Source organism: Mobula hypostoma, chromosome 25 (genome assembly GCF_963921235.1).
Source record: "Mobula hypostoma chromosome 25, sMobHyp1.1, whole genome shotgun sequence".
In the NCBI taxonomy this organism is placed as follows: Eukaryota; Metazoa; Chordata; class Chondrichthyes; order Myliobatiformes; family Myliobatidae; genus Mobula; species Mobula hypostoma.
The window spans coordinates 9,055,362-9,079,649 of record NC_086121.1 but is presented as its reverse complement, the minus strand read 5'-3'; the positions used below and the strand labels follow the sequence as shown (position 1 = coordinate 9,079,649).

The window sequence follows — 24,288 nt, the reverse complement described above, 5'->3', positions numbered from 1 at the left end:
TTGAACACACTACCTAGCCAACTTTATTCTTTCATCCTTACTTCTCTCCCTTCCCCTACTAGACCCCTGTTACTCTCCATTTCCAATCCTTTTCGTTCTATTAGCTCTTAACAAGCAACAAGTTTTGTGCCTCTTTCATGACTTCCAAAACAACCTTGGATCAAAAACATCAGCATCCAACAACAGGATAAAATAATTGCAAACACAAATCCAGCTTGAAGATTATGGATATGGTGAGCTTCAGTAAGACCGGGCTGCAGCTGGAAATTAACAAGGAAAATGGATTGAACATTGAACAAGTCTATGCAGCGGATTTAAAACTAAAGATTGGAGATGGGCAGCATGGATTTAAGATTAGAGATCAGCGTGATTTGTCATATGTACATTACAGCATACAGGGTGCAGTGAAATGAGTCATTTGTGTCAAAGACCAACACAGTCCAAATATATGTTGGGAGCAGCCTGCAAGTGTCACATTTCCAGCGCCAAAATAGCAAGCCTACAGTGTTATAACTTTAATCCTAATCAGCACATCTTTGGACTCTGGGAGGACACAGAGAAAACACACATGCTCACTGGGAGAACGTACAAACTCCTTACAGACAATGGTAGGAAATTGAACCCGGGTCACTGGTACCATGCTATTCTGCCATCAGCTGTTGAATCTAACTGAATCATTTGAAGAATTTCCTGGTAAAAGAGACTCTCAAAGAAAAATCCTCTTAAGAAGACCCTTGACGAAGAAACGCTTGATCCTCCTTGTTTTTATGTGTGTGGGGGAGGGGCATTTGGGGATCAATGTGACTGATCCATTTTTGTTTGTTTTTTGCGCAGGGAGGAGGGATTTGGAGTTTGACGATCGTGCTGCTGCTCTTTTCTTTCTTGGTTTCGTGACTATCTGGAGAAGAAGAATTTCAGAGTTGCAATACTTTGATAATAAATGAGCCTTTTAACAAAAGACCACAGGTGCAGGAATCGGAACAGAAAACTGGAATTACCTTGGAGCAACAAGGATTTATTTTGTTGAAAAACGAGGAGTACAAGATACTGTAAACAAAGAAAAGCCATCCTGATGTGCATGTGGTGTAAAGACCTGATGTTAAAATGGTAGGCAAAGATAAAAGGAAGATGTGAGGTCTACCTCACATCTTCCCTTTATAACCATAACCGTATGACCATACTATCCACATGGGATTCCACCTTCAGGGAACTATGCATCATTATTCCTAGATCCCTCTGTTCTACTGCATTCTTCAATGCCCTACCTTTACCTTGGAGTTAATAAAAACGAGGGGGATCTCAATGAAACTATCAAATATTGAAAGGCCTAGATAGAGTGGATGTGGAGAGGATGTTTCCTGTGGTGGGGGAGTGTAGCACCATAGAGCACAGCCTCAGAATAGAGGGACGTCCATTTAGAATGGAGATGAGGATGTAGATTTCTTTAGCCAGAGGGTAGTGAATCCGTGGAATTCATTGCCACAGACAGCTGTGGAGGCCAAGTCACTGGGTACATTTAAAGTGGAGGTTGATAGGTTCTTGGTTATAAGGCTGTCAAAGTTACTGGGAGAAGGCAGGAGGATGTGATTGAGAGGGATAATAAATTGGCCACAATGGAATGACACTGCAGACTTGATGGGCTGAATGGACTAATCTTGCTCCTATTTCTTACGGTCTAAAATGCACCATGACCTTAATCCAGATGGCACTGTTTCTACCAAGAAGAGTCAATTAGGAATTTCAGAAAGGAAACACCTGAGGGAAAAGTAACCTGCAGGAAGCGGAAAGCATAATGGGACTAATAGATTTTTGAGAACACTTTTTAAAGATCAGGTTTGTGATATGGATATCAAAATATTGAAACACGGAGTGAAATAGATCATGTGAGTCAATGACCAACACAATCTGAGGATGTGCTGGGGGCAGCCCACAAGTGTCGCCGTGCCTCTGACGCCATCATTGCATGCCCACAACTTACTAACCCTAACACGTACGTCTTTGGAATGTGGGAGGACACCGGAGCACCCAGAGGAATCTGTGCGGACACAGGGAGAACGTACAAATTCCTTACAGGCAGCGTCGGGAATTGAACCTCTATCACTACTCCTGTAAGGGTTACACCAGCTGCTACACTATCACACTGTCCCCTAAAACACTGCCCTGCGAGGAACTACCTTCAGCCAACTGGTCCTCCACTGGTGCTGAAACAATTTTGATTCTATCGAGTTTTCAGGTAACAATGTACTTGCAGGACATGGGTCCCGCCGGCTGCCAGGATTTACTCTTTCATTGAGGTCAGCAGTCCCAGAAGAGGAAGGCAGGCTGATCACAGTCCAGGACCACGACGTGCAAGGTGAGCCTCAGCCGTACCATCTGTTGTCCAGAGGTAGGCTCCAGTCCTTCAGAAGGCAGTCAGCTATTGTCCCAGCTGTGAATGACCTGTGGAAGACGACTACAAAAGCAAAGGTCATCCACCCCGGAAGGTCGGGGGCTAAATGTTCTTAAAAAGGTGGTGGTGGTGGTCCTGTCCCAATGGTGTGAGTACTGCCTCAGCAAGGCTGGGAAAGCCAATGTTTATGTGTTTTAGAGATATGGCACAGTAACAGGCTCTTCCGGGCCAACAAACCTACGCCAACCAATTACACCCAAGGTGACCAATTAACCTACTGACCCACGTGTCTTTGGAATGTGGGAGGAAACTGGAGCATCACTTATTCTGTACCAGGAGCATCAAATTATTACTCTGTTCCCTGTGTTATAACATAGAACAATACTACACAGTACAGGCCCCTCGGCCCACTATATTGTGCCTACCTTTTAACCTACTCTACAATTAATTCAGCCCTTCCCTCCTACATGTCCTCCATTTTTCTGTCATCCATGTACCTATCCATGAGTTTCTTAAATGTCCCCAACGTATCTGCCTCTACCACCACCCAGCCCTCCTATATTAATTCCTTCAGGTGCAAAATTCAGTCATTCTCCGCCAGAGACATATTACTGGGTTTTTACAGAATAAAAAACTCTTTTTAGCTCAGTTCTAAATGGCCCTAAATTAAACCTTGCGATACAGCACTTTACCGCTAAAGTAATCAGCCACTTAACAACCCCCTGTCAATTCTCCATGGGATCCAGAGCCACAGGGAGATAAACTGGGTATATTTAAAGCAGAGGTTGATAGGCTCTTGATTAGTAAGGACACCTAAGGTTATGGGGAGGAGGCAAGAGAATGGGGTTGGGAGGGATAATAAATCAGCCCTGATGAAATGGCAGAGCAGATTTGATGAGCTGATTTTGGCCTAATTCTGCTCCTATGTTTTATGGTCTTATCAAGATGAAGTCCAGCCTCCTAGACATGCCTTTAGCTAAAGTTAAACAACCCCTTCCCAATGATTTTTAAACATTGTTGTACAGTCCTGAGATTACATGTAGATTGATCATTTGTAGTTCCGTGACAGAGCACAAGAGTGTAGATAATACTAAAACAGTTAAAACACTTCAAAAATCAAAGGGTCTACAGTGATTTTGCTAAATCCAATAGAGATTTTAGTACAACTGATGCTTTAAAGAGTAAGGATTGAATAACACAAGTGCTTCTGAAATACAAACCTGAGAGAAAATTTAATTTTTGATGAGATTTATGCATTTATGAATTACACAGAAATCTGTGCTCACGATATCATTCAGTAGAAATTAATCCCTCGGCTTTGATGCAAAATTTCCAGCAGCATTAATTGCACAGAAGAGAGAAAAAAAAAATCTGAAAAGGCTCCAAATATCCATTTCATCGGGCAACTGATACCTTGGCCAATGCAGGCCTCACAGCTGTCGAGCTGACTGCCAGATGGCTTTGACGTAGAAAGAGGAAGCTGACATACCTTCCCACGAGTTTAAACCAGTGGAAGCGGTCGTAGAAAGGGTCGCTGCCCGTCATTAAGTTCTCGCTCTCATCCTGCGTGTTGGAAGCCATTTCGCCCGCACGATCGTACATCTCCCGCATTAGCTCCAATCTCTGCCTGCACAAATAAAGTTAATCACTCTGGTCATGATTAAAACATTGCCAAACGTTAAACACCACTTACTGTTTCAAAGATAATGGGGAATTCAAGTGTACCCCCTGTAAACTTACTTACTATTAGCTTACTGTATATCCCAGTGGATAATTTGTCAGCATTCAAACTCTCTCTGTACCAGTGGCCATTTGATCAATGCCAGACATCCCACCTCTCCCGGAAGTTCCGGGAGTCTCCCGCATATTAATAGTGGCTCCCTGATGCCCGCAAATTATATACAATATTACGGAAATCAATTTTTTTGAGAGCGAGCGAGTGAGCGAGAGAAAGCAAGCGAGAGAGCGCCATGGCAGAGTGTTCCAAAAAAAAAAGAAAATATAAAATGTATGTCACCCCAGACTACACTAAAGTGTACCCCTGCCTAATAGGGGTCAAAAATAATGACAATGCTGCTCACTGCACTGTTTGCAACGGTGACTTTTCTATTGCCCGTGGTGGGTTAAAACATAAAAGACATGTTGAGGTGAGTTTAACAGGTGTCATTCGTTAATTAGCATAGCTAACGTTATTTAAACTAGCTGGCTAGCTGCTAAGGAGCTAATCTATTGCAGACATCCCACTTCTCCCGGAAGTTCCAGGAGTCTTCTGCAAGTTGATGGTGCTACCTCCCTGAAATGAGTTTCTGCAGGGTGGGATGTCTGCAATGCAATCAATATCTATTTATTATAAGACCAGGGGCTCTTGACCTCACTATCCCCTCACCATGGCCTGCACCTGATTGCCTACCTGCGCTGCACCTCCTCTGTAACCTGTAACACTTCATTCTGCATTCTGTTCTTGAGTTTCCCTTGTCCCCCCTCGATGTACTGACAAGGCCATCAGACATGGGAGCAGAATTAAGCCATTAGGCCTATCAAGTCTGCTCTGCCATTTCATCATGGCTGATATATTACGCATCTCAACCTCATTCTCCTGCTTTCGCCCTGTAACCTTTGACACCCTTACTAATCAAGGAGTCAAAGTTTACGGGAAGAAGGCAGGAGAATGGGGTTGAGAGGGAAAATAAATCGGCTATGATGGAATGACAGGGCAGACTCGATGGGCAAAATGGTTTAATTCTGCTCCCACGTCTTATAACCTCTCAACCCGTGCTTTAAATGTATCCAATACCCGGGCTTTGGCCTCCGCAGGCACCTATGGCGTCGAAGCCTGCAAAGATTCTAAACGTGCGATATCGACCCTGTGTACTGCTCCAGATTCTAGCATCGGCAGTCTCTCGTGCCTCCAGTTTCCAAACTTCTCAACCAATGTCATGGATTGAAATAGTCCCACAACCCAACAAACTCAGAATCAAAGGTACGGAAACAGAGGAGTGACCGGGGGGGTGGGGGGGGGGCAAGTGGGGAGAAGGAGGAGAGAGGGCAGGAGATTTAGGGGTGGGGAGAAAGCCGAAGAGCTGGAGGTAGTGGGGAGGGGAAGGGAGGGCAGAGAAGGGAGAAAGGAGGGAGGGAGAGCAGGAAGCGGAGGGGAGTAAGAGGGAGAGGGGAGAGAAGAGGGAGAGGGGAAGGGAGAGAGGGCGAGGGGAGGGGAGAGAGGGTGAGGGGAGGGGGCGAGGGGGTTGAAGAGAGAGAGAGAGAGATGGGGTAGGGTGAAAGGGGAGTGGGAAGAAGTGGAAAGGGGTAGAGGGGATGTGGGAAGGGGTGGTAGGGGATGTGGGAAGGGGTGGAAGGGGAGTGGGGAGAGGGAAGGTGAGGGTTAGGGGTTTGGGGAGAGGGAGTTGAGGGGGTGAGTAAGGGGCAGGAAGGAAGGGTGGGCAGAGAGTGGGTAAACAAAAGCTGAAGGGGTGGGGTGAGAAGTGAGGGCAGTGGGGAGCCAGGGTGGTGGAGTGTGGAGCACAGTAGGCGATGGGGTGAAAAGTAGGAAACTGAAGGAGAGGGTCAGCAAGAGCCTGTTGGGAGGGGAGAATCGGCGAGAGAGCAGGAGATGGTGGAGAGGGAAGGGAGGGAGAGCAGGAAGGAGAAGAGAGAGAAACAGATGGTGGGAGGGGAGGAGGGAAGGAGATAGAGCAGGAGATGGTGCGGCGGGTCCAGGTTAGAACTGGAATAGATATTGTGCAGCCGGAATACCTGAGCCTTTGCTCTAATCCGTTTACTGACACCACCCCCACCCTCCCCAATCCTAACCCACACACTGTTGGAAACCCAAATCAGCACAGCTCAAACCCTGTTTCATTCAACCCACCAACCTACAGAGCTGAAGGCAGAGAAAGAGATAAATTTCCCTGCAGTGTGCAAGATATTTCAGCACCATGTGTGGACTGTAACAGTATTTTTCAGTCCCATGTTATGTTAAATTCAACCAGCACGTTGGCAGAAAATTGATCCAGTCTGAAAGCTAATTTTCAGCAAGTGAACTAATTAGAGTTAAAAGGGGAATTAAAGGGAGTAAAATCACTCTCGAACACTGCAGTGATCCTACTGATTCAGTAATATCCAAAGCTTCTGGCAAACAGCACTGGTACTTGGTATTCTGGTATTCAGCTCATCGACTCTCAGTCAAAATAACAAAGCATCTCCAAGGAGCCTGAAGCTAACCAGTTACGTGCTGCGCGTTTTAACTTGCTGCTCTGCCTTCCCCTGAAAGCAGACAGACCAAGACAGCCCGTCAGAGGCCACGTCCACATTTTACTTATTGTGCGTCGACTTATTAAAGAGGACAGAAGAGATTCTGCAGATGCTGGAAACCCAGAGTAACGCACACACACAAACTGCTGAAGGAACTCAATAGGCCAGACAGCATCTATGGAGAGGAATAAATAGCCAACGTTTCGGGCCCAGATCCTTCCTCCAGTTCTGGTGAAAGGCCTCGGCCTGAAATGTTGGCTCTTTATTCTCCTCTGCTTTGTTTTGTAGCTTCAAAACATTAAACTGATTTGAACGAAGACACGGGAGTCCAGGAATGCGGGTCTAACTTCGTGTTTACTTAAAAGGAGGCGTCCCTGAAATGTGTAGCGTGATGATGTATGCAATTCAAGTACTTATACATTCAACCTGTAATGAATTATTTAAATGAAGAATGATTAATATAATATTATATATCCCCATACACATATACACACAAGATTACTCAAATATAACTGAAATATTAAATACACAACATCCACTATAGACACTGTCTGACTCGAAACAGGTCAGAACAGGTTTCACAGGTCAAACACACTTAGTGTTCAGATTTGGACCCCACAGCCTCAGCTTTACAGAATTCCATGACTGCCAGTAACTAAGTGAGTTTTATTTCTAACACAAGTAGATACAAGGTGATAAAAGCAACACACGCACATCCAAAAGTTATTTATTTAGTGATAAAGCATGGACAGGTCCTTCTGGCCCAAAGAATCGCACCACCCAGCAACCCTCCTATCTTACCCGAGCCTGATCACAGGACAATTTACAATGGCTGATTAACCTACTAACCGGTACGTCTTTGGAATGTGGAAGGAAGCTGGAGCACCCAGAGGAAGCTTACATGCTTCACGGGGAGAATGTACAAACCCTTACAGGCGGTGGTGGAATTGAACTCTGAACCCTGGCACCCTGAGCTGCAATAGCGTTGTGCTAACCGCTAAGCAGCCATGATGTCTGAACGAGATCGTGCTTGTAAGATCCAAGGCCCAAGCAAAACATTACAGTTTGGTGAAGTTTGATTAAGTTAACGGTTGAGTCTGGTGATTGAAGATTCTGACATCAGCTGGTGTTGGGGTCAGGAAGCATCAACGGAGGGTGATAAACTGTCAATGCTTTGGGCCAAGACTCTTCATCGGAATCACTTCCTAATCATCGTTAGCCACGACGTCATTGATGATGCCATATTGGGAACTGCATCAACACAGGGTCAGGGCTTCCCCCACCACTTCAACCTGCCTCGCACCACCACCTACCCACACTCCGAACATAAGAATGGTTCCCCACCTACTTGCAGGTGCTCTCGCAACACCCCCCCGCCCGCCCCACTTACTGGCAGATGTCTGCCTGCAGCAGGATCTTGCCCATCCAACAGGCCTCTCCCTCCACTTGATCCCCCCACATCCTCCAACCACATGTTCTGTGACCACCTCCCCCATCCCATCAGCCTGCTTTGATGACCTCTGGATCTTGCTGCCTTTTTTTTTAGAAAAAAGACAGAAACTGAAAGTAGTTGCCTTGATGAGGAATATAATTCTTCTAGCTTAGCTTTCAGCTGAGCTTTATTTGTTACAAGTACATCAAAGCACACGGTGGAAATATGTCATTTTGTTTCAACGACCAACACAGTCAGAGCATGTGCTGGGGGCAGCCCGCAAGTGGTGGCATGCTTTCAACGTCAACACAGCACGCCCACTACTTACTAATCCTAACCTGTACGTCTCTTTGGAATGTGGGAGGAAACCAGAGCACCCGGAGGAAACCCACACGGTCACAGGGAGAACGTACAAACTTCTTACAGAGAGTGCTGGGAATCAACATCCAAAAGGTGATTGGATAGTTAGACACAAACTCAAGAGTTATCTTACTCAAACCTCACCAAAATGTGGCCTTGGATCCTATGATCATCTTTTCTTCCAGCTTGTTTGTTTTAAGTGTTGTGTTGTATGACCTGGGCAATCATGGTCTTTCCATGATCATGATTGTTCTTGGCAAATTTTTCTAAGAAGTGTTTTGCCATTGCCTTCTTCTGGGCAGTGCCTTTACAAGACGGGTGGCTCCAGCCATTATCAACACTCTTCAGAGATCATCTGCCTGGAGTCAGTGGTCGCATAACCAGGACTTGTGATATACACCATCCACCACCTGCTTCCATGGCTTCAGTGACCCTGATTGGGGGCTGAGCAGCTGCTAAACCTCGCCCGAGGGTGACCGGCAGGCTAGCGGAGGGAAGGAGCGCCTCGCACCTCCTTTGGTAGAGACTCATCTCCACCCCGCCAGCACCTGCTCTTTTCATATCGCCAAGGTGTTTTGGATTGATAACTTTTGTTGTGGATGAGATTTAGCAGGAAATTACTTTGCAAACAGCACTCCACTGGTGAAGGAGGATAAGATGGTGCAGTTTTGGTCCCCTAATCTGAGGAAAGACATTCTTGCCATAGAGGGAGTACAAAGAAGGTTCACCAGATTGATTCCTGGGATGGCAGGACTTTCATATGATGAAAGACTGGATCGACTAAGCTTGTACTCATTGGAATTTAGAAGATTGAGGGGGGATCTTATTGAAACATATAAAATCCTAAAGGGATTGGACAGGCTAGATGCAGGAAGATTGTTCCTGATGTTGGGGAAGTCCAGAACGAGAGGTCACAGTTTGAGGATAAAGGGGAAGCCTTTTAGGACCGAGATTAGGAAAAACTTCTTCACACAGAGAGTGGTGAATCTGTGGAATTCTCTGCCACAGGAAACAGTTGAGGCCAGTTCATTGGCTATATTTAAGAGGGAGTTAGATATGGCCCTCGTGGCTAAAGGGATCAGGGGGTATGGAGAGAAGGCAGGTACAGGGTTCTGAGTTGGATGATCAGCCACGATCATACCGCATGGCGGTGCAGGCTCGAAGGGCCGAATGGCCTACTCCTGCACCTATTTTCTATGTTTCTATGATTCTAAGATGTAATAATTGCCTTGTAGGCTGGTAATACGACTTTGTGAGGAGAGGGCCTTCGTCGGTCAGAGTTCAGCATGGCTATTACATCCTAAGCTGGCTAGGTACACAAGGCTGGACAGTATGATATGGAGAGCAAGCTGTTGCCCATGTAGCAGACTCCCTCTCATTATCTGATGAGCCCAGAGGAACGGTAGAGACCGATACAGTTTGGCACCAGCAGCGTCGCAGGAGTTGCCAGTCAGCGCTGAACTCAATGTAGGATGGTCTCAGGGACTCCAGCTCCAGAGTTTTCCCTTGGGGTTTACTCCCGAAGTCTTCCCCATGAGTGGGTACAGCCGCAAGGCAGCGGAGGTTTGAGATCAGAGTTTTCCTTCTCTTAGATGAGCTGCCAACCACAGCTGACGAGCCCCATCCGCCCAAACCAACTGGCTTTAAGGCGCCAGTTACCGGCCTTTGCCCCTTCTCCTGTCAACAGAAACTGTTCCATCGGGCTTAGTATCTAGGCCATGCATGAAGGCCAGGAGCAAGACCTGGTTTTCAGAGACTATTTGAGATGCACGCTATCGGGAGCATTTAATAGGCAGTGGGGTCTTGTCCCCATTACCACCCCCTGGCTATAACAACCCTAAAGACTAGGGTATCACATAGTATAAAGTTTTAACGCTCTCTCATTAATCGGGCTTTCAGAACAGCCATAGAGCACTATGGTTGGACTTTCTCCAATTATTTGCAATCAGGGAAATGTATAGCTTAAGTTGGATATGAAAGGCGTGTTACCCATTTACAATACAGGATGCTGTAACACAAAATGTAATTAGAAATACCAAAAGAAAGGGAAGTATTTAAGACGCGCTTACTTGAGTTTCTCCAAGGACCAGTAATGCGTTGCGCCATTCTTCAGATCCTGAACCTCCACCGCGACCACGGTCCTCGGGAACAGTCGGACCTCCCGATCCAATTCCGCCTCAGCAGGGAGCAATTCCGGGGGGAGTGGGGAATAGAGTGTGTCGGTGAGCAGCACAAATTGGAACTGTACCTGAATGCAAGGGGTAGGGGACAGAGGGGAGAACCATTATGGAGAATTAGATTATCAGTGGTGTGTCCTTTCTGATCAGAACATCAGTAACCAGTGGAATGAATGACGAGAGAGATAGAGCATAAAAAGATGGTGCCATGGTACCATAACTCTTAGCATTAGACTGTTACAGCTTGGGGCATTCTGGGGGTAGGAGTTCGATTCCAGTGCCCTCTGTAGAGAGTTTGCACGCTCCCCCCGGGACCGTGTGGGTTTCCTCCAGGTGCTCCAGTTTCCCCCCACAGTCCAAAGGCGTAGTGGTTAGTAGGCTAATTGGTCATTGTAAATTGTCCTGTGATTAGGCTGGGGTTAAATAGGTGGGTTGCTGGGCCATGTACATCTCATTAAACCAGAAGTTCCACTTCCGCACTGCATCTCAATAAATAAATAAAACTAATGTAAATATTCTTCAGCATATCATATACCTTATTTCTGGATCTCAAGCCACTTATAAGACTGAAGCTCGAATGTCGTTATGTCCAAAATTATTTGCAACCTTCCATGTATTCTGGTTTGGACTCACAAACCAAATTTTTAAAAAGGTTGATTTGCTTCTAAAAATTAAAAGGAGCTAAACTTGTCACATGGAGATACAAGATACTATCACTGCTGGAATCTGGACCAACAATCTGCTAGAAGAATTTTATTTTTATTTTATTTTGAGATGCAGGGTGGAACAGCCCCTTCTGATCCAATCAGCCACAGTGCCCTGCAATCCACCTATTTAACACCAGGACAAATTACAACAACCAATTAATGTATTAACCCCCACAGCCTTGGACTGTGGGAGGAAACAGGAGCACCCGGAGGAAACCCACGCGGTCACGGGGAGAACGTACAAACTCCTTACAGAAGGTGCTGGAATTGAACTCCGAACTCCGTTGCCCCGAGCTGTAATAGCGTTGCGCCAAATGCTACACTCCCTTGGTTCACTACGTTAAGCAGCATCTGTGGATGGGGAAGAAATTGTTGGCATTTCAGGTCAAAGCCTTATATTAGGACCAAGAGTGGAGAGGGAGATGCTTGGTATGAGGAAGAGAAGAGACAAGACAGGGCCCAGAGGTGACTGGTGAACCAGAGAGTGGGGGGAGAAGCTTTGGGCTTGAGGGGTAAGGGATGACAGGCAGATTCAGCCAGGTAGGTGATGGTGGAATCGGGAGATAGGAACAAGAGAATGATAGCATTCATTTCATGAGGACTGGAATACCAAAGCAAGAATGTGATGCTAAGGCTTTATAAAGTAGTGGTCAGACTGCACTGAGGTATTATGAGTGGCTTTCGACCCCTTATCTAAGAAGAGATGTACTGGCATTAGAGAGGGCCCAGAGGAGGCTCACGGGAATGATCCCGGGAATGAAAGGGTTAACGCACGAGGAGTCTTTGATCCCTGTACTTGCTGAAGTTTAGGAAGATATGGGGGGGGGGAAGAGGGGGGAATCTCATTGAAACCTACCAAATATTAAAAGGCCTAGATAAAGTGGATGTGGAGAGGCTGTTTCCAATAGTGGGAGAGTCTAGGACCAGAGGGCACAGCCTCAGAATTGAAGGCCATCCGTTTACAGCAAAGATGAGGAGGAATTTCTTTAACCAAAAGGTTGATAAGCCACAGGCAGCTGTGGAGGCTAAGTCATTGGGTGTACTTAAAGCAGAGGTTGATAGATTCTTGATTAGTAAGGGTGTCAAAGGTTACAGGGAGTATAAAGGAGAATAGGAGTTGAGAGAAAGAATAAGTCAGACATGATTGAATGGCAGAGCAGACTCAATGGGCCAAATGGCCAAATTCTACTCCCCTGTCTAATGGTGTAAGATAGACGGACACAAACAAAAACTGGGGGGTAAGGTGGTGGGGATGAAGGCACATGGAGAAGGGAAGTATGAAGGTGGAGATGGTTGATGAAGGGTGAAAAGCAGAGGCACAAAGGCTGCCAAGTGCAGGGATATGATAAATAAGGAAGATAATATTAGCAACCATTAGGGGCGAGGTGAATGGCAGAGGGAATCAGAACCACACGAGCATTGGGAGGGGAGAGATGGTCGGTGAAATGTCTGTATAGTGGATTGTTGGGACGGGGGGGTGGGTATGGGAAAGGGGGCAACAAACAGGAAGATAGGAGGCAGCATCCATCATTAAAGACCTCCATCACTCAGAACCTACCCTCTTCTCATTACTACCATCAGGGAGGCAGTACAGGGGCCTGAAGACACACACTCAACTTTTTAGGAACGTTTTCCGCTCCACCATCTGATTTCTGAATGGGTGTTGAATCCATAAACACTACCTTTTTTTTGCTCTCTTTTTGCACTACTTAATTCAATTTTTATATATAGTATACTCATTGCAATTTATAATTTTAAATTATTATTATGTATGGCAATGTATTGCTACCGCAAAACAACAAATTTCATGACACATGCCAGCGAAATTAAACCAGTTCTGATTCAGAGATGAAATTGGAGGGAGGGGTGTAACTAGACTTGAGGATTACTGAAATTGGAAAATTCAATGGGTTATAGACTATATAGGCTAAATGTGAGGTGCCATTTCTCTGGTTTGCATTGGTTCTCACCCTAGCAGTGTAGAGGACTGAGGATGGACAGGTCAGCCTGGGAGGGATGGATGGGTCAATGTGGGAAGGGGAAGGGAAACTGAAATGGCTTACAACCAGGAGCTTGGGAAGGTCACTGCAGAGAGAGCACATTTGATTTGTGGATCAGTCACCTAATCGTAGAGGAGACCACATCATGAGCACCAAATGCATTGTTCAAGGTTTGAGAACGTGATTGTGCATTTGAGGTCCCCAAGCGGTGGTGAGGGAGGAGCTGAAAGAACAAACGTGTTCTTGTGGTTGCAAGGGAAAGTATCAGACATCAGAGATGGGCGGATGAGGAGACATTTATAAACCAAGGAACCACGGAGGGAGTTGTCCCTGGAAGTAGGTAAGGGGCGGGGAGAAGATGTAGTTAATAGTGGGATCCTGCTGCAGATGGTGGAAGTGACAAAGAGTGATGTGCTGGATGCAGAGTCTGGTGTCTAACTGGTTACATCACAGCCTAGTATGGGAACACCAATGCCCAGAAATGGAAAAGGCTACAGAAAGTGGTGGTTACATCACATGAAAAGCCCTCTCCACCACTGAGCACATCTACAAGCAGCACTGCCATAAGAAAGCAGCACCCATCAACAAGGAGTCCCACCATCCAGGCCATGCTCTCTTCTCACTATTACCATCGGGCAGGAGGTACAGAAATCTCATGTCCCACACCACCAGGTTCAAGAACAGTTATTGCCCCTCTACCATCAGATCCTGAACTGGTGTGGATAACCTCACTCACCTCAACCCTACGGCCTAAACTCATTTTCAGTGACTCTTTACAACTCGCGTGCTCTGTGCTTTTTAAAAAAGTTATTTGCATAGATTGTCTTTTTTTGCCATTAAAGGTAGCGATTAATTGATATATAGGAGGTAAAATGAAAATCTATTTGGAAGGTGCGTTAACAACAACCTCTCACTCAATGTCAGCAAAAGCCAGGAGATTATTATTAACTACAAGAGGATGAAGATGGAAGTCCATGAGCCAGTCCTCACTGGGGGAAATCGGTGTTATTTGTTTATTTTTATTACTATTTGCAAATTTGTCTTCTTTTGCACTTTTGTTGCTTGTCAGTCCTTGATGTGTATAGTTTTTGGAAATTCTATGGTATTTCTTTTTTAATTTTTTTCTTCCCCCCCTCCCCCCGCAGTGGCTGGGAATTTAAATGCAATTTATTAAATCCAGAAAAAGAGAACAGCTTCTCTCAGTAACAGTGACCTTCTGTAGAAACCACTGAACTGTCATAGCCATATAACCATATAACAATTACAGCACGGAAACAGGCCATCTCGGCCCTTCTAGTCCGTGCCGAACTCTTACCCTCACCTAGTCCCACCGACCTGCACTCAGCCCATAACCCTCCATTCCTTTCCTGTCCACATATCTATCCAATTTAACTTTAAACCACAACATCGAACCTGCCTCAGCCACTTCTGCTGGAAGCTCGTTCCACACAGCCACCGCTCTCTGAGTAAAGAAGTTCCCTCTCATGTTACCCCTAAACCAGAGAGTGGTGGATATATGGAATGTTCTGCCCCAGAAGGCTGTGGAGGCCAAGTCTCTGGATGCTTTCAAGAAAGAGATGGATAGAGCTCTTAAAGATAGTGGAATCAAAGGTTATGGAGATAAGGCAGGAACTGGATACTGATTGTGGATGATCAGCCATGATCACAGTGAATGGTGGTGCTGGCTCGAAGTGCCGAATGGCCTACTCCTGCACTTATTGTCTATTGTCTAAACTTTTGCCCTTTAAATTTGGTCCACAAAAACCAACCCCCACACTTCATTAATATCTGTTAAGGACCTCACCACCTAGGATATGCCCTCTCCTCATTACCACCATCAAGGAGGAGATACACAGGAGCTCGAGGACACACACTTGACATTTCATGAACAGCTTCTTCCCCTCCACCATCAGATTTCTGAATGGACAATGAACCCAAGGACACTACCTCAGTATTTTTCCTCTCTTTCAGCACTACATAATTACTTTTCAAAATATATTTCTTATTATTACTTATCGCATATTTTAAGCATTGTACTATAATGCTGCTGCGAAACCACAAATTAGAGTGATACTAAACCTGATTCTCGTTCTGCTGCTCTGGGTTTGAACAGTGCTCTGTTTACTTAGTCTGATCCACATGAAACTCCAGTTGCATTGCAACAGCCCGAGTCAAATATACTATAAATCCCAAGCCCACCAGCAACTCCTCCAGGGCAACAGGAGAGAGGTAATGGATGCAGGCTAGGCCCCAACACTGCAGTACCTTCTTCTTCAGCTCGACACTTATAGCGTTAGCCTCCTTCAGATAGACGGCGTTTCCCCACAGCAAGTCCCGTAGGGAGGTAAATTGGTGATACTTCCACTTCCTGAAAGCCCATTCAGCCAGCTCGTAGTCACGCTGGGTCCAAGGCTCTACAAAGGCAATCAGTAATGGTTTATAAACCTTCACAAACCAGGCATTAAGAAACATAATAACGTGTTTTTTTCCCCGCTATCCAGTTCACATTAAACTCCAAAATAACTGATATTTCGATATTAATCAGAAAGTAAAATACTAGGTCATCTGATATATAACCTTAGACAAAAGCTAGCCTTACTTTAAGGTGGAGCGAATTCTCCCAAATTCTTCAATAGGGTGCCACAGTAGCTTAGTGGAGAGTGTGACATTATTAGAGTTTGGGATGTGCCAGACCCTGCAGCTCAATCCTGTAAGGAGATTTTCAACGTGGGCTTGGGGTTTCCTCCACAGACCAAAGCTGTACTGGTTAGCAGGTTAAGTGGTCACTGTAATTGTCCTGCGATTAGGCTGGGGTTGCCGGGTGACGTGGCTCATTGGGCCGGAAGGACATGGTCTGTCCTGCATCTCTAAATGAATGAATAAATAAACAAAGGTGGGAGGAGAGATAGCAGCGCGCCACGCGTGCGCAGCCCTCTGGTGAAAAATGTTATCGTATCTGTTAAATAGGGGCCGTGGACAATTCTGATTTGACGGAGACAGACGTGAAAGCACAGAGGAACATCTGGAGAAATTTCTGAAACGCTCGTTCGCTGCTGTTGTTACTGCGCGATCAGGAATCTTCCGGAGGGAAGGTCTCAAAGTCCCCGGCTTTGCCTGCTGTTGGCGACCGAGATGGAGGTCGAATCGTTCAGACAGAGATGGCACTCAGTACTCGGTGTCGGAGAGCTGATCAGAGGCTCGAAGTTTTCGGACGACTCAGAGTTGGATTGTGGTTGGCATGGCAGGGAGAGTTTTCTTCCTTCTCCCGTCTGCGTGAGATGTGGGGCATTTGAGAGACTTTGAACTTTTTACTGTGCCATGGACTGTTCTTCATTAAGTTATGGCATTGTTGCACTGTTGTAACTATATGTTATAATTATGTGGTTTTGTGAGATTTTTCAATCTTAGTCTGTCCTGTGTTTTGTGATATCACACCAGAGGAAATATTGTATCATTTCTTAATGCATGCATTACTAAATGACAATAAATGAGGACTACGTGTCTTCGTAATCTAAATGCGCTTTCTGGAAACAGTTGGGAAGTCACCGAGTTTTTGGATTGATGAATGGAATTGCCCTTTTCCAGGCTTGTACAATTCTAAACCCTAGAGATATCAGGGCATTTTGCGCAGGCTGAAGAGGGATTATTTACTCATTTGTCACAGGTGACACTGGAGTCTTGGATCTTGTTCAAATATTGGGAGAGCCAGGGAGTGTTTTCCCTGGAGTGATTCCGGAAATGGTCACGCTTTTGTGTCTCCTGCATAATGGGGAATGTAGCAACAGATAACATTCAGATATTCAACAGTACAATTCTTGCCCTCATTTCTATTTGAAAGCTAATTTGTTTAAGTCATTCAAACGCTTTAAACATTAGGTTTCAAACATTTGGGAGAATATTTTTTAAAACTGCATTCTGTTCACTATTGTCTTAATTGATCTTTTTTTCCTGACATGCAGATACAGCACTGCATTCACTTCCCTCAGTGTTTCAGACAACATTTTAACACATTATTTTCCCTTATTATATTATCAAACACCACTTTACTGTTGCAGCAGGTTCTCGAGGTCTTTGTGATTATAGATAATTATCCCGTGACTAAAGAGAATGGGAACAATGCTATCAAAGCTCTGCTTGAATGGCTGAAATCTCCAGACCTCAGTTAAAATGCAAGAGGCTTCATAGATCTGAAAAGGAAATTTTTAAACCAGAAGAAATTCCAAGGCAGAGGGAGACCAGATAAAGGGAGTCTTCAGAAAGACAGGTCACATTAAAGCAAGAATATTGCTCACTCTCCAGACTGACACCCCTCACTTGACAACTCCTAAAGAGAATACTTGATCGTTCCTTCACATCATAACTCCTCCATTGAGCAGAAACTACAGAGGCCTCAAGCCCTACCAGGTTCAAGAACAGCTACTTCCCTTCCACCATTCAGATCTTGAACCAATTGCCACAACCCTAATCAATGGCGTTCAGCAACACTATGACACTTTGCACTGAAATATATTTTAATTGTGTTCTTTCTCATGAGAGGCATCGATCAAGTGGACAGCCACTTCAATACTGCTAATCTGATGCTATGTGTCTGCAATTAAGTTTTTCATTGTATGTCATAGGGAGATAGCTTCCTTAACTCATATGTTTTGGGCCTGTCCTTCTTTGGAAACTTTGTGGAAAGATATTTTTTATATTATTTCAAAGGTATTGAATATAGATATTTCTCCCCATCCTATTACTGCTATCTTTGGATTACCTAAAATTTCTAGTAATCTTTCCCCTTCAGCTCGTAGATTGATTGCATTTCTTACTTTAATGGCGGAAAGATGTATTTTACAACATTGGAAGGAGATTAATGCTCCAACTACATTCTTTTGGTTTTCCCAGACGATACTATGTCTAAATCTGGAGAAAATTAGAAGTAATCTTTATGATTCTTCAGTTAAATTTGAACAGACTTGGAGATCTTTTATTCAACATTTTCATTTAATGTAACTTTTTTTTTCTTTGGCCATATCTACATTCCCTTCTTGCTTTTTAATTGTTTTTAATGGAGGTCAGGTTTGAGGACGTGATTGTTTTAAGTTGTTTAACTCTACTTGATACCTAGTTAGCCCATTGCTTTGCTTCGCTTTTTAGTTTAGTTGCACAGTGGGTTTTTTTGGGGGTTTTTTTGGGTTTTTTTTTCCTTTTCCTTATTGACATGTTTGAAAATTAGTATACTATTATATTACCTGGTTATTTTATATTTAAACTGCACTGTTTGTACTAACTTTTTTTTGTGTATTAATATCTCTTGTAAAATTATATTGCAACTGTGTATCAGTGCCTATATGGTTTACCTTTTGTGTACTAATTCAATAAAAAGATTTAAAAAGAAAGAAAAGTTTTTCATTGCACCTGTATATACATGTTATTGTGCATGTGATAATAAGCTCGTGTGGGCACGTGGCCAAGTGGTTAAGGCATTCGACTAGCGATCTGAAGGTTGTGAGTTCGAGCCCCAGCCGAGGCAATGTGTTGTGCCCTTGAGCAAGGTACTTAACTACACATTGCTCTGCGACGACACCGGTGCCAAGCTGTATCGGCCCTAGTGCCCTTCCCTTAGACAACATCGGTCTCGTGGAGAGGGGAGACTGGCAACATGGGCAACTGCCGGTCTTCCATACAACCTTGCCCAGGCCTGCGCCCTGGAGAGTGAAGACTTTCCAGGCATAGATCCATGGTCTCGCGAGACTAACGGATAATAAGCTCAATTTTAACTCTTACAAACAATTATAAACATCTTGAACTGTCACCAATAGGACCAATCCTGACAGCTTGTTGGTGAACAGCTTTAATAAACAAAAATCAGAGTTAATCACATTACCTTCTTCTTCCTCTTCCTCCTCCTCCTCTTCAGTTGTTTCTGCAGCCAGAGAGCGAGTTTCCACTTGCTTCTGCAAAGCTTCTAGCTTACTTTCATAGTCCTGGCAATAAAGACAGAATACGTGTAGAAGAAAGGACAAAAGCAGATGAACTACAAGTTTCCATTATTCCAAGGCTGAGATGCTGGACTGGTTTTGCTGAGTGCGCCAAGATTTACATTCAGTCACTTTCATCTGCTTTTAATAAGGCTGGTAAAAATGAAAGCAAAATATCCAAATTCCTTATTAAATGTAATTAAATATGTATACAGTAAATTCAAAAGTTAAGGAATGCATGTTGAATTGAGTTTACAAAGAATTTGGTTTTAAAAAGTTGAGTATCAATATTTTTACTATGGGTTTTCCCTTTTCACTGCCTACAGATTCTACAACCTGCAGACACTTTCCATGTCTCTTCACAACTCATTTTCCCAGAATTTTTATTTTTTATTTACACAGTTAGTCTACTTTTGCACATTGGTTGCTTGTCAGTCTTTATGTATAGTTTTTTTTAAAATAAATTCTATCACACAAACCAATCTTCCGTCCTTGGACTCACTTTGCACCGCACGCTGTCGGAGCAGTGCTGCCAGGATAGTCAACGACACGACCCACCCAGCCAACAGACTTTTCGTCCCCCTTCCCTCCGGGAGAAGGCTCAGGAGCTTGAAGACTCGTACAGCCAGATTTGGGAACAGCTCTTTCCAACTGTGATAAGACCGCTGAACGGATCCTGACCCAGATCTGGGCCGTACCCTCCAAATATCTGGACCTGCCTCTCGATTTTTTGCACTATCTTACTTCCCATTTTTCTATTTTCTATTTATGATTTATAATTAAAATTTTTAATATTTACTATTGATTTGTACTCCAGGGAGCATGAAGAGCAGAATCAAGTATCACTGTGATGATTGTACGCTCTAGTATCAATAGTTTGGAGACAATAAAGTATAAAGTAAAAGTAAAGTATTATATTTATTTATTTTTCTTTAAATGCCATTAAAAAAAGGAATCTCAGGGTAGCATATGGTAACATATACGTACTTTGATAGTAAATTTACTTTGACATTTTTGCTGCTTTATAACAAATGAGTTATGCTTCCCAAATCTGCTTTGGCACATTCAGGAAACATAACTCACATCACAAAATTAAAGAAAAGACAAGAGTTTCCAAACCAGTACAGATGAGGCTTTTGCAATTAAAATACTCAGATGATTACATTCAACCTCTAAAGAGTAACGAAAGTGGATCAAAAAGGGGTAGGGTTATCATAAGTAAAATGACAAGCATATGTGCAATTACAACATCTACCCTCAGGGAGGAGGTACAGGAGCCTTAAGGCACACACTCAACGATTCAGGATCAGCTTCATCCCCTCTGCCATCTGATTTCTGAATGGATATTGAACCCATGAACACTACCTCACTATGTTTTTTTTCTTTTTGTACATTAGGAGTTTGAGCAGATTCAATATGTCACCAAACACACTGGCAGATTTCCACTGTGGCCAGCATTCTAACTGGCTGCATCACCGCCTGGTATTGGGGGGGGGGGCGGAGGGAGGGGCTACTGCACAGGATCGAAATAAGTTGCAAAAAGTTGTGAACTCAGTCAGCTTCATCAAGGGCACCAGCCTCCACAGTATCCAGGACATCTTCAAGGAGCAATGCCTCATAAAGGTGGCATCCATCACTAAGGACCCCATCACCCAGGCGGTGCCCTCTTCTCATTGCTACCACCAGCGAGGAGGCCCAGGAGCCTGAAGGCACACACTCAATGATTCAGGAACAGCTTCTTTTCCTCTGCCATCAGATTTCTGAATGGATGTTGAACCTATGAACACTACCTCGCTACTTTTTTCCCCTCTTTTTGCACTACTTAACATTTATGTACACTTTCCTTGCTGTAATTTACAGTTTTCATTATTATGTATGCAATATACTGCTGTCACATAACTATAAATTTCACAACATACACCGGAGATATTAAACCTGATTCTGAACAAACTGATAACCACTCGGCAGTACTCTGTGAAATGTACAGAGCTAATGTTCACCAGACTTTGAGAGAAAGGTAGTTGGATTGGTAGTTAATTATAATAAGCAATTAATACAAATCTGATTTTACATTTGGATAGGTAATCTTCACAGTTGCTTTATCATAGTATTTAATTCTACAAGTCTATTAAGACATTACAAACCATACTAATTACAGTCTATTCACACATAGAAAGTTCTACCTCAGGAGATCAGAATAAATGCAATTAAATATTAGAATATTTCTCATTGGAACTGGAGGCCACTTCAATATTAATATCCAAAATCCACGCATTTTCCAATGAGAGAAGGCTCCGGCACTGATGAGGCTGATGTACAAATTGAAGGCCTGAGCCCAACGCTGGATTTCTAGCATACACTTTATTTAAAAAGATAATTAAATAACACTAAACAGATACAAGATCGCAGCATGCACCCAGGATAAGATAAAAAGTGAATTTACCTTCAAACTCTACTTCACACTGGCATGGCATTAATAGGCAGCCCGGCGGAGGCATCAACTCAGAAAACTGGTCTCAAACTCAGTTAAGTCCCAGACATCAGAGCTCACTCTCTGAATGACTGAAAGTACCTCTTCCAAGACTCTGGGGCTCCAATTAAAATGCTAAACAATGTTAACTTAACTAATCACTTCCAAAAGTTCATGGTACAGTATGTGGTACATCTTCCATAATGTCTGTGTCTCTGTTTATTGTCTAAAATTTACCTTCTTCATGCTATTAGGCTGCACGAATTACACTAAGTAATGGTTAGCCTTAAGACTTTGCTACCACCTAATACACAGTATTTATGTCAGCGCCAGTATTGATGTCTTTCTTTCAACTGCTTCTACGGTTTTCTATATGTTACGGCTATCTGGAGAAGGCAAATCTCAGAGCTGTATTCTGCATACATACTTAGATAATAAAATGAACCTTTGAACCTTTATTATACTGTTGCATATTTAACTATATGTCGCGTACGCACTTTCTGCCAACTTAGTTGTTTATTGAGATAGTCATAGTCATACTTTATTGATCCCGGGGGAAATTGGTTTTCATTACAGTTGCACTATAAATAATAAATAGTAATAAAACCATAAATAGTTAAATAGTAATATGTAAATTATGCCAGGAAATAAGTCGAGGACCAGCCTATTGGCTCAGGGTGTCTGACCCTCCAAGGGAGGAGTTGTAAAATTTGATGGCCACAGGCAGGAATAACTTCCTATGACGCTCTGTGTTGCATCTCGGTGAATGAGTCTCTGGCTGAATGTACTCCTGTGCCCACCCAGTATATTATGTAGTGGATGGGAGACATTGTCCAAGATGGCATGCAACTTGGACAGCATCCTCTTTTCAGACACCACCGTCAGAGAGTCCAGTTCCATCCCCACAACATCACTGACCACAGATACCGTGTGGACCAGGCCCTTCGAGCCACACCACCCAGCATTCCTGATTTAATCCGGGCCTAATCATGAGACAATTTACAATGAATAATTAACCTAACCGTTTTTGGACTGTGGGAAGAAACCGCAGCACCTGGACTAAACCCACGCAGTCACGGGGAGAACGTACAGACAGCAGTGGGAATTGAAACTAGGTCACTGGTACTGTAAAGCATTGTGCTAACCACAACACTACCGCGCCACCCACTTGTACATCTACAGAATACTTTCTTTTTTATTATCTACTAATATTATTCTGCTGATATCATTTTACGTGCAAGATATGTATTGTGTTTTACACCTTGGTTCGTGAGGAACATTGTTTTGTTTAGCTGTATACGTGTGTATGGCTGTATGACAATAAACTTGAACTTGATCTTCTAAAATGGCCTCCTTAGGATAACAAACTGAATGTTTTTAAACTCTCTCAGAAAACTGATGCCAAATTCTTCATTTGTACTTGGTTGCTCGGTCCCTCTGAACCTCTTTGTAAAACTTCAATATTCTGCTCATTGTGCAAATGCACTTCTAAACTGGTGTCTTCTCCTTCATTAGAACCTGCACTTGCCCATCTTCATCATTTCTTTCCATCTCCTAGCAATTCTTAGCCTAGGCACCTGAGTTCAAAACTCTCCAACCAGCAGTAATAGTTTCTGACCTGTCGGTGGTGATGAGTTATCTTCAAAACTTCAAACACATCACCCCATGACTTTCTAAAATTGCACCAAGATGCATCTCCATCTGTTATGGGAGCAGTTGAGCACTGGACCAGAAGTTCCTACAAAGCACTGTGAGAACAGCTGAGAGGATTATTGGGATCTCCCTACCATCCATCGGGGTAACTTATCAGGGCCCTTAGTATTGTTAAGGATCCCACCCATCCATCCAGCTTCCTCTTTGACTTTCTACCATCAGACAGGAGACTCTGATGCATAAAAACAAGAATGGTCTGGATGAGAAACAGTTTCTTCCGCCAGGTCATGAGGCTTCTGAACTCCTTGCCGCATCGTATTCAAAGTATCACTGATTAATCTGTTCGGTACCTTGCAATATTTAATATTAATGCATTTTAGTTTGTAATTTATGTCTGATTCATCTGTAGATTTTATCCTTACCTTCATAAATTATAGTGTGTTACATGTGTTATGTGTACCACTGTGCTCTTACACCCTGGTTTGGAGAAATTTGTCTCATTTCTATATACGTTATATGGTAATATACAAGTATGTAGTTAAATAACAATAAATTTCACTTCACATTCATGTATCTGAAAATTCTAGAGAACAAAATCAGTTTGCCTTTGTAATTTGAGAAAGAGGAGCTTTGTAAATTTAAATAAAAACTAGACTACATTAAAATGTGCAGTCTAACTCAATTACTTAACCAAAATGTTGGAATGTGTTCATTTGGAACATGTAGAATACTACAGCCCATGATGTGTGCCAACTCTTTCACCTACTCTAACAACATAACCCTTCCCTCCTCCATTTTCTCCCATCCACGTGTCTATCTAAGAGTCTCTACAATATTCATAATATATCTGCCACTACCATCACTTCTGGCAGCACATTTCACACACCCC

General features: G+C 43.6%; 1 protein-coding gene across 9 annotated transcripts in view; it reads right to left on the bottom strand.

Annotated features, from left to right (window-relative positions):
* Positions 1 to 24,288, bottom strand: part of kif1b (kinesin family member 1B) — a 275,068-nt gene that overhangs the window by 75,478 nt on the left and 175,302 nt on the right. For all 9 annotated transcript variants that reach the window (XM_063033346.1, XM_063033349.1, XM_063033347.1 and 6 more), the window contains 4 exons: positions 19,183 to 19,282; positions 15,579 to 15,727; positions 10,499 to 10,677; positions 3,879 to 4,016 (listed from right to left, as the gene is read on the bottom strand). In XM_063033346.1, coding sequence (XP_062889416.1) covers positions 3,879 to 4,016; positions 10,499 to 10,677; positions 15,579 to 15,727; positions 19,183 to 19,282 — 566 coding nt within the window. The remainder of the gene's footprint in view (positions 1 to 3,878; positions 4,017 to 10,498; positions 10,678 to 15,578; positions 15,728 to 19,182; positions 19,283 to 24,288) is intronic.